Below are 11057 nucleotides of genomic sequence, written 5' to 3'. Positions count from 1 at the left end.
TTTTTTGAAAGCGAATCTTGTGCGCGAAAAATTATCGCAAGTGTTTCTCGTAAAGTGTCAGGCATTCGTCGAAACAATATTAAACATTGTATGTTATTACAATAAGGGCTTTTTTGTATCGGCAATCCGCGTATGCTCGATTGAAATCGCTTTCGTATATTTTATTTTCTTTTCGAAATAAACTATGAGAAATAAGTGCATAATTATCATCTCGTATGTATATGTTTATTTGGTAATTGATTGTTTTGATTATATCTTCGTATAATAATTCGCTATATATTTCGATCGGTTTCTGATATTTATTATAGACATCTCGAATTTTTTTATTTTTATGGGGAGTAATCACCGCTATTATTTAATTGTCTCGACTGTTTTGATATTTCGAGATTGGCAATATTGCATATCGATACATCTCGCCGCCATTATAGTCGTGAACGAGCCGCGGCGACTGCAGAGTCGCGTTCAAATTGCTCTGGATTTCTTGTGAGTGTTATTGTTTAAACGCGGGTCTTGTGCGCGAAAAAGCGTCACGAGTGTTTCTCGTAAAGTGTCAGACACATTCGTCAAAACAATATTAAATATTATTATCACAATATGGGCCTTTTTGTATATTGGCGATCCGCGTATGCTCGATTGAAATCGCTGTCGAATATTTTATTTTATATTTTATTTTCTCTTTGAAATAAACTATGGGGAACAGGTGCACAATTATCGTCTCGTATGTATATCTTTATTCGATAATTCATTGTTTTGATTATATTTTCGTATAATAATTAGCGTATAATATTTCGACCGGTTTCTGATATTTATTATAGGCGTCTCGAACTTTTTTTACTTTTATGGGAAATATAATTACCGCTATTATTTGGTTGTCTCGATCGTTTCGATATTTCGAGATTGGCAATATTGCATATCGATACATCTCGCCGCCATGACAGTTGTGAACGAGCCGCGGCGACCGTTGAGTCGCGTTTAAACCGCTCCGTATTTCCCGCGAATATTATTGTTTAAACGCAAGTCCTCTTCGCGAAAAAGTGTCGTGAATGTTTCTCGTGAATGTCGGGCGTTCGTCGAAACATTCGTGTTAAACATCGCGTGTTATCGTTGTCGTACACGTATATGGACATCTCTGCGTCGATGATTCGCGTGAATTGCCCGAACGGAGATTGCAAGCGTCTCTGCATTTTTCATGTTAACCTATCTCCGAAGTGCAACGAAAGCGCAATTTATGCACGTCCGTCGTCAGGTATGTGCATGTCATCGTTCTGTAAGTAGCTACGCCGATAATACTTTTTGTAATAATTCAGTATTCTGATCACTTTTGAGACATATTCTTTTACTGTGTATGTGTGTGTGAATTTTCTCTGAACTTTTATATTAAATAATTATTCTCTCTACGACTTTACGAATGTTGACGCTACGTCAATGGTTTAAAATTTAAATACTTTGAGAATCGTTACTTATATCTTGATCATCGTTTTGGTTGTCTTCAAAAAACTCGCAGCCTCTTTTATTCATACGCCTGGTATTATCGACAGTTTTCGGTCATTTATACATGATCTTTAGCTTATAATATTAATTTCATTTATATATATACTACTTATATATATTTTATTTATATTAAAAATTATTCTCCATGAAACATGCTATCCGGATGCATTTTATGTATAGCATACACTTATATACAACATATATATAGATGCAGTATATCGTGTATTTTCGTGACCTGAAAACTGTCGATAATGTCAACGCTCTTCTATGCCCCCCTTGATAATCCCGAAAATGTTCGCAAGACCGGGCGGTCTTCACTATACGTCAATGATATAACTAATAAACAATATTTTAATATAATTAATTTTAACATAATTTTAAAAAATGTCTCGATAAACGCTATTCTTTAAAGCAATTTTTTCCACATACCAAATTCCTCTTCAATCTTTCTACAAAATATATATGTGAGGATATATTTTTCTAATACAGAACGTATATTAAGGGCCACTTCGACCAAACTCCGATTAATTTAATGAGTCGATTATATCACATTCATATCGTATTCTATTGCACGTGAGAATTGCAAATAAAACATCTCGCTTATTAAATTCGGTTCGACTAATCACGAAAAATATTCTTTCTAGATTAGAAAGAGTCCCATGCTATCTATAATGTACGAATAAAGACGGAAATTCTGATTGTACTGCAGTCTCAAACTTAAAGAAAAATAGAGAGATTTTAATTTACGAAATTAATTTAATGCCGCTCGACTTCGAAAGCGTACGCGCGGAGTAAGGGTTACTTCGACCAAACTCCGATTAATTTAATCGTTGATTAACTTACAGGGCGACCAACATAAAAATTTCTAACAATATAATATTGTTTTTTTAATTCTTTTTTTGGTCGCCCTGTAAATTAATCAACGATTAAATTAATTGGAATTTGATCGAAGAAACTCTAAGAAATACTTCTAAAAATATTACTCGTAAAACCATATAATTATAATAATGCATATTATTTTTTTATCTTTTTATTCGTTTACTTCTTTAGACATGTCACATTCTATCTCAAATATATATAATTTTCGAATAATCGAGGCTGTTCAACCTAGAAAAATAAATTTTTGTTGCGTCACGCGGAATTCATCAGTATCCGTGATGGGGGGCTCGATCGTCCACTTCGGCGAGATGAATAAACGACCCACGAATTCCAAGTTATATTCCGCACGAGACGAACGGTGACCGATCTCGGCGGATGTCGTTCTCGGGAAGGCCGGCGAAGCTTTCAAAGGAATCGGTGAACGTTCGATCGCGTCGTCTTCCGGCGGGTCATGCTCGAAGGTATTCACCGGAAGTCCCGCTTTTCTGCATTCCTCCGCCAACACCTACGGTCAGTGACACGCTGGACACATTGAAATTCGTCTGCGACGTTCGCGCGTTTGTTATTTCTTTTTTCTTTTTCTACCGTACACTCGGAGGGCTCTGACAGAAGGTCTTTTTTTAAGGTACCTCGCTGAAAAATTGCCCAGTCAAATGCTCGTACTTCTGCGGCCATAACCGTCGCGATACGCTTTCGAGGAAGTTTGTTTCTTTGCTGAAATAATATGAAAATAATTATATCCTTAATAAGACATGTTAAAGTGAGTCTACGTATAATTATTCTGCGTGCAATCAACTTAAAACTATTATCGTTTTAATATTTTCTATGACAAATACGTATTATATATAGTTATTACCGAATATTATCAGCGATCACTTCGTTTCTGAAAAGATCATCGTGTTTTATAGGAATCACTCTTTCAACCACTTTCTTGCTCTCTTTATCTTTCTTTTTCACAGACATTCCGATACTTCTTCGCACGACGAACACAATCTTTAGTAATGAATCCGACCAAAGCGTACGCGCAGTTTGTTCGATACGGATTGTTGCTATAGTTATCACGCGGTAATATTGAAATTCTTAACCTACATCTTGCGGAATAAGCACAGAAAATTTTCGGACGAAATGTATCAATTGTATCGCGAATAAAACATATACAAAATAACGCAAAATATCGCGTGCTAAAAATGCCCTCTTTTATGAGCAGTTCTGAATTTTCAAATTTTACCAACGCGAGTTATCGACGCGATTTATACTTGTGGCAATGTTTTTTAATTTTGCCATATCCGAAATATATACTGGAAAAAATCCGGTATCGTCCAAAGTCGAAATGATAGAATGAATGAAAAGACGCTTCACCTCGGTAAAGATTCCCTAAATCCGTTATCCGGTGTAACGTTTATCGCCGTTGTAGTAACATCGATGTTGCAGAGTCAGCGCAGGGATGAAGATGAGCATATCGGGAATCTTTTTCGATTATCAAAGTAGCTGGAAAATAATCAAACATATGATATAATATTGTATGTAGCCAGACCGATTATTTATATAAAGTTTGTGATACTCGAGTACATCGATATTCAAGTAATAGTAGAGTATTGCATATATATTGAGAAAGAAAAAAAATTAAGAATTGTAACAGAATGCAGTGTACCTAAATTAATTTGCACAGAACCGCTATTTATAGTGCTTATCACTTAAAATGTCAACCCGTACAATTCTTGACTTTAGTGCGATTATTTGCGTTTTCATTGCTATTTTCTCTGCCTTTTCTTCTTTTTTCTTTTATATATACACAGGGTAACCCATCAAAAATGGTCATCCTCTTTTATCTTTTAAACTAACAGAGATAGACTATAATAAATATATATCAAACTAAATGGTTTAAATTGAACTCTATTGTGAGTATAGTAGTTGCTTATAAAAGCTATCTATATTAATGTAATTTACATGTAAATTATTATACAAGTTTTATTGTCTTAAAATATTTACATTAAATTATACATCGTTGTATTCGTTTCAAACAACGCTATAACTTTTATTGTGTCGAAATATTCACATTGTTATAAAAAAATTATGCATATCTCTCCGTTCGTTAACCTAACACAGATAGTTTTTGTAAGCAACTACTATGTTCACAATAGAGTTCAGTTTGAATCATTTAATTTGATATATATTTGCTATGGTCTATCTCTTTTAGTTTAAAAGATAAAAGAAGGTGGCCACTTTTGGTGAGATAGCCTGTATGTATATGTATATCAGTCTTTTCGTTCCCGTTATCAATCTATCTTTCTTCGTCGTCGCAGCCTGTATCTCCCACTTGATTTATACCCCTGGGAAAATCGCGCCATTTTATTTCTCTCTTCCTTCTCATTTTTAGAAATTTGAAAGTTTATCACCATATTCGTTTGCCTTCTTAATGCAATTATCTCTATAGTTTGTGCTTTTAATGAGGCCGAAAGTGACAATTTTTTTGTAGAATTAAAATTATTATATATATAATCTCATTGTCAGAGACAAAATAACTGTTTCAATTTATCGTAAATATATCTAAACGATATCATAATTATGCAGATAAAATTATATGTGTAAATTTGCGCCACTTGTTTAGCGGAGAAAGAAAAGAAAGAGAAATTGAATATTTTACTAGTTTATTGAGCATTCCTAGATTTTAAAATTTACTAATACTAAGTAGGTCTGCAGAAATGGCCATTAATAATTACACACACATACACAAAATTTAGGACTTACAAGTACGATGCATAACGGTCGAATTATGATGTACAAAAATAATTTTAAATAAAATATAAATATGTATATCCAAATTATTATATATATGTATATATATACATACAAAACACAATGTCCAAAATAACTAGCATTTTAAACAAATATTATAGCGTACAATGGAATTTTTTATTTGTCCATTAAATAAATATTTAATAAAATAAAATTAATTTTGATCAAAAAACTTTTTGAATTTATGCTTTTATAAAAAGAGATAAAAATCTGATTCATATAAAAAAAGAGAAAATTTAGATAACTGTAAATCTTTTAAACAAAGTCAAAAAAATATTTTATATATAGGTGTATCTCTCTTTATATAAAAAATATTAATTATTAGTAATATTTTATTATAAATTATTTGGAAAGTTTTAAAATAAAATCTAGAATACTTTACATTACTTTGTATTATATTACAATGCAATATGTGAAATAAATCTACCGTAAACAACGAGCAATTAATTTTATAAGTATATATATATAACAAATAATAAAAAGTTATTAATTTTGCTCATTCTATTTGCTTCGCATGACGTTTTCCCGGGCTTCCTCTTTTTCTCTTGTTCATTTTTTGTTACTTGTTCATGGCATTCATATTCATTCACGAAGTTATCATTAATTATAATCACGCGCGCACTGATCATCAGAATATAGAATCTCCAATTTTAATTGCACACAATGCATATTTTATTTTATTGTGTTGAAAACATCATGAAAATTATAATACTCAGTATTTCAAAATCGGCGAAATTCACACGGCATTGTTCGTCCAACTATGCTACCTTTATTGCTAACAAATAGCATATTTCCATAGCATTTGACTATCTCGCGTTATATCATAAATTAATAAATATACGAGAGAGTTAAAATTAAAGCTAAATATTCTCGCACAGAACACGTATAAAATATGTTGTCTTTTTTGATGTCTCTAATATTTGTTTTCAATCGAGGAATAATACGATGACACACGAGCGCTGAACTGTGTGACTACGCGCTATTGTTTACATACACATACGTCATACGTGTCATTTGCGCGGCGTACCTCGGGTAGGAAGGGAGGTAGCTTGGGCCGCTCCGTGTATCGTATTATCTTTCAAATGACGTTCTCGCAAGTACTATAAAATACTAAACGCGATTATCATGATTAGCGATTAGCGAGCCGCATGATTAATTAATTCTCGCGATTCTATCGTTGCTTAACCAATAATTAATCGACTCGCGTGATATTGCGCGGCATCAAAATAAAGTTACCGATTTCATTTTCACAATTTCCGATCATTAACAAAAATCGCGATCATAAATCGGATCAACTTCGAGTCATGTGGCATTATGACGTATTTTAAGTAATAAATATAGTTGTACCCTTAATCACGTAGCGTAATGCTTTCAACTGCGTAGTAAAAATTCGATATTTATATATCAACAATTTATTAAAACGTATATAAAATGTTTTACATGATTTATTTAATCAAGATATATCGCGTAAGTAGCCAACAAAGCAACGACATACATGTTTTCGGATAAAGCATTTTGCGAATATTTATATTTCATTTTAACTCGTGTATTCATTAATTTATATTTATAATATAACGCGAGATAGTGAAATAAAGAATTATACTATATGTATATAAATAAAGAGAGCGAATGAATTTGTGATCACACGATTTTAGAAACAGATCATAGTTTCCATATTGTTTTAAATATAATAAAATACGCGTCCGATTATTATGCGATGAATGACGGGAATGCAATGCAAAATATCACACGATCGCCTTATTCTTGTGTTTAACGCGCGTGATTGTAATTAATCGTGTTTTCGCGAGTGAATTCTTATAAGTGTCATTAGGAAAAAGCAAAGGATCAACAAGACAGAAAGAGGAGACTCAGAAAAACGTCAGATGAAGCAACTGTGAGGTTAGCAAAATTTATAACTTATTTATTATTTGTTACCTGTAAAATTAATTGTTTGTTTTACATTTAATTGCTCTTTGCGATAATGATTTATTTAACAATTTAACAATTTAAAAATATTTATTTAAAATATGATATTTTGTATTTCGGAATTTATTTCTATAACAGAATAATTATACCATTTGAAAATCTTATTATATGGGAGGGAAAATCGAACGGGATACATTCAATTTTATCGACTTTGTTTTGATGCAAATATATATTGACCAGTATTGATAAAAAAGGTCTACCATTTGCCACACAATTAATCGACAAAATTTCAAATATCCAAATCTTGCTGCAGTTTTCCCGTTCTACTGACTAACATTAAATGCGTGATTATTAAATTTTGATGAAATAATTGTTTATGCAATAATAATTCAATATCATTGAACGCAATTATCTCCTTTCATTCGAAACGCTTTAAATTAAATATAAAAGAAACGATCTCGTACAATTTAGATACGAGATTTACGATAGCGCGAGTGAACTTTCGATCCCAGTCATTCGAGCTGGTATCGGATGGCAGAAAAATGAAGAAGCGTCAGATCGGGAAGGGGTGGAACGGATGAGCGGGACCGAAGGGGGGCATATGCGGAAAAACTCAAGCGCGAGGACGTGCAAGCGCGATCTTAGTCGCCGTCAGATGAAAAAGAAAGAATAAGGAGAGAGAGAGAGAGAGCAGTAAGATAGTTGGTGGGTGTAGAGACACGGCGGGGTGCGCTGTAAATTACAAGCGGAGCGCCAAACCGCTATGGTCTTCTCTCGGTGGCGCAGGGGTGTCTAGACGTATAGATAATGCCGGGCTGGCTTGGTGCGGGGTAGACGCAAGCTAGACGGTCCCCGGTTGATCCAGTCAGCCGAACCAGCCAGCCAGCCAGCCAGCCAGCCAGCTACTACCCGAACCAGCCAGCCAGCCAGTCAGCCGGGTTGCGCTAGACACATCGACCATGTTCCGTTTCTCTTCGTTTCTCCCGTTTCCACTATCTAGCTATCTATCCGCGTCTCTTTCTCGCGTCCGCCGCGATCTACAAGGTGGTCCTAAATTAAAAACTTGTCAAACTTAACGAGCATATTCTTGAAAAAATTCGCAATCGGTTCCCCTGTCTAGCGAAAATTTGATTGATAATTTTTATTATCGATCCTTGATAAGTGCCATAAATTTTGTTAGTTTTTTTTTAGTGTAATAGAATCCTTCTTGAGAATTTATTATTTGAAGAGAGATTTATTAAAATTTTATAGAAATAATCATATCATCTTTTATATGCGTGACACTTTATTTTTTATATTTTATTATTAGTTTTATTATGTAACTATATTACTACAAATCTTGTGACGTAAACGCGTTTCTTACGTGAAAAATTTTAAAATTTTAAAATCTTATCCTATTGAGGATTAAATGTAATGATTTTGTCTCGGTAATTGAGGTTTGAATTAGCAAAAATTAAATAGTAGAATTAGTATAAAATTATTATGGCTTAATTCGGAAGCACCCTGTATGCGCACTGACTACGTCCTCGTCTTACTCGCCTATATATGCGGCGCAACCGGATTTCCCATCGTTCTCGTCGCGCCAGTCGGCTCACGGACGAGAACCTCCTCACCTCTCTCATGCATTCGGCGCGGCCAGGAGATGCAAATCCCCAATAGCATCACCTGATATCCAAGATCCCATTGGCAGCGATCGTGACGTGGATGATGCACGAGACCGTCGCCCGACCACCGCCGTCTCTCCACTCTCGCCTCATCCATCTTTCTCTCTTTCTCTCTCTCTCTCTCTCCCTCTCTTCTCTTTATTTCTCTTTCGACACCCCCGCCAACAACTACTCGCGTATGCACCACGAGCACATAGAATTATTCCGTTTCTCCGCGTGCCAGGGATCTCTAGTCTTTGTCGCGTCCTGGAAAACCCCGACCCTTGAACGCGAATGCTGCACGCTCTTGCACTGACTGCAGCAACGGCTGTAATCTCGAGGAAATAGAACTCTTAGACGTAGCTTGCAATCCTCGCGTTGTAAGATATCCGGATTATTGTATTACCGAAAAGATTATTTTTAAAATATACTTTTCATTGTTAAAAAAAAAATATAATCCTATATTTCTTATTTATACTTATTGTTAGTATCTTTTTCTGGCGATATAATAATATAATTTATCAAAGAGAGAATTATGATTCACAAAAAAATCGCGTGATACTGATAGAAATATAAAAATTACTACCAAGGTTTTGTATAATATAAACATAAAGTTGTCATGACATCTTCGAATCTTTTTAAATTTAATTACTAGAATTCTTCTTGAAACATATATTTGGAAAAGAGGGAGATCTCTTCTATTCAAGTATATCCCGTGACATTTAAAAAAATGGGATATTAACTTTGCAGAGATGATATTTCTTTTCCTGTTCGAAAATGGACATGATCATCCCTTCATAAAGTGTCATATAAGATTATTGTAGACACAATAAAGAGCTGTGTCGCCATGACAATGGTCCTGAGCTCCCGATGCAACATCGCGATGTGATACCGACGTCACATTAGGACGCGATCGCGCGCGGCTTTATGTCACATAAAATTTCTCGTACAATGTATCTCTTTTTTTTTTTTTCTTTTGCACCGAGAAACCAGATGTTTACGACGCGCGTGCACGCGCAACGAAGTGCTTCGATCGCGACGTAACTGTCGGCGAAATGGAAGACGAGGCGGACGCATTAACAATAAGTCGGATCACGTGGCAGGGCTCGCACGTCGAAGGTACTAACGTCGTCGCGTAATCGTTTTCCGTATTTTTCACCGGCGTCGATTGCGATCCTCCGGCGGGTTGCGGCTGTTTATCAGAGCGAGCTATAACAAGGGATTAAGAGCACGAGATACGGCAGCGACCAACGTCTGTATCCTTTACTCTCCTCCTTCCTCCTTCCTGCCTCTCTCGAGGTAGCGGCAGCCATCGTCCTTCGCTAACCGCGGTAGCGTTTTAATCGGCCGACTCCGATGCATAAATCCACGTTAAATAATACGGCAGTTAGCAGCGCCATTAAGCCGTTCGAGATACTACCGCGAAACCGAGAGCGTGAGCCGCCGACACTGTTCTCGCAAAGTCGGTATTTATCGATACCGCGATAGAGAGAGAGAGAGAGAGAGAGGCTGATGTCATTCGCGGTCGACGGCGTCGCAACCGAGAAATATTGTATCATCCGATGGGACCAAATACGCTTTGCGATTCTATCCCTGACCGTTGCATTCATTATACTTCTCGTAAATCACAAAATATTCGTGAGCTAACTCGCGACTGAATATAAAGGGATGTATTGAGAATAGGGAAATCGCAAAGCGTTCTAAAATCTTGTGTACAAAGTGAGGATATATTATTATCCTTATATTACTTATTTAGATATGCATCATATACTGAATAGAAATATCAATCGACCAAAAAATTACGTAATATGACACAAATAAAATTTTACATCGGGATCCTAAAAATATCAAAAAAATATAAAAATAGCACAGTAGAACGTTTTAAAAACATTTTTACGATGGAGATACACACATTGTTATTTTATATATTATTTTTTTTTCTTCAGGTTATGTATTTTTGATATAAAATAATATTTTGAAACGAAATGGATTATTACTGAAATTACGACAAATTTCATTGTTATACGATAGCTTCGCGATTATCAATCACTCATAAATTTCAATCCTCGCTAAAATTATAACTTTTGGAATAATTATCGATCTCTCCTCGCTTCTTTAGAGCAAATATTTCAGAGTAGCACCGTCGACCGCCAATCATCACGTTCTGCCAGTGCCGTCTTGGCGCTCGTTTACGCCACGACGAATAAAGATTCAAAGCGGATACGGGTCGTTAATCAACTGACCCGGACTCGCGTGTTCTCGTTGGTAGATAGGGACAGGGGAACATCTTGTTTCCGGCATTTTCGACGAGCGATCGTTGGG

The 11057-nt window shown here is 35.2% G+C and overlaps 1 protein-coding gene across 3 annotated transcripts; it reads right to left on the bottom strand.

The window, feature by feature from the left end:
- Window positions 1-2366: 2366 nt before the first annotated feature.
- Window positions 2367-5215, bottom strand: LOC115240829. 3 transcript variants are annotated; one of them, XM_029816214.1, is made up of 3 exons: window positions 3227-3450; window positions 3000-3084; window positions 2367-2875 (listed from the first exon to the last, which is right to left on the bottom strand). In XM_029816214.1, exons 1-3 carry the CDS (start codon window positions 3331-3333, stop codon window positions 2594-2596), a joined length of 474 nt encoding a protein of 157 aa, XP_029672074.1. In that variant the 5' UTR covers window positions 3334-3450; the 3' UTR covers window positions 2367-2593. The 3 variants fall into 3 exon arrangements, 1 of the variants encoding a protein (XP_029672074.1); XR_003884827.1 differs by lacking the exon at window positions 3227-3450 and adding an exon at window positions 3730-5215 and having other exon boundaries at window positions 2851-2875; XR_003884826.1 differs by lacking the exon at window positions 3227-3450 and adding an exon at window positions 3730-5215 and having other exon boundaries at window positions 2755-3084.
- Between the last annotated feature and the right edge of the window lie 5842 nt (window positions 5216-11057).

The sequence above is a fragment of the Formica exsecta genome, unplaced genomic scaffold (genome assembly GCF_003651465.1).
Source record: "Formica exsecta isolate Colony F162 unplaced genomic scaffold, ASM365146v1 scaffold451, whole genome shotgun sequence".
In the NCBI taxonomy this organism is placed as follows: Eukaryota; Metazoa; Arthropoda; class Insecta; order Hymenoptera; family Formicidae; genus Formica; species Formica exsecta.
Note: the sequence above shows the minus strand (reverse complement) of the source record. Positions and strands in the feature narration are given on the sequence as shown.

Coding starts and splice junctions, on each gene's coding strand:
- LOC115240829 (XM_029816214.1), bottom strand. CDS start 3,333: ATGTCTGTGAAAAAGAAAGATAAAGAGAGCAAGAAAGTGGTTGAAAGA. Junction 3,085..3,226: donor GTGATCGCTGATAATATTCG/GTAATAACTATA, acceptor ATATTATTTCAG/CAAAGAAACAAACTTCCTCG. Junction 2,876..2,999: donor CTGGGCAATTTTTCAGCGAG/GTACCTTAAAAA, acceptor CACTGACCGTAG/GTGTTGGCGGAGGAATGCAG.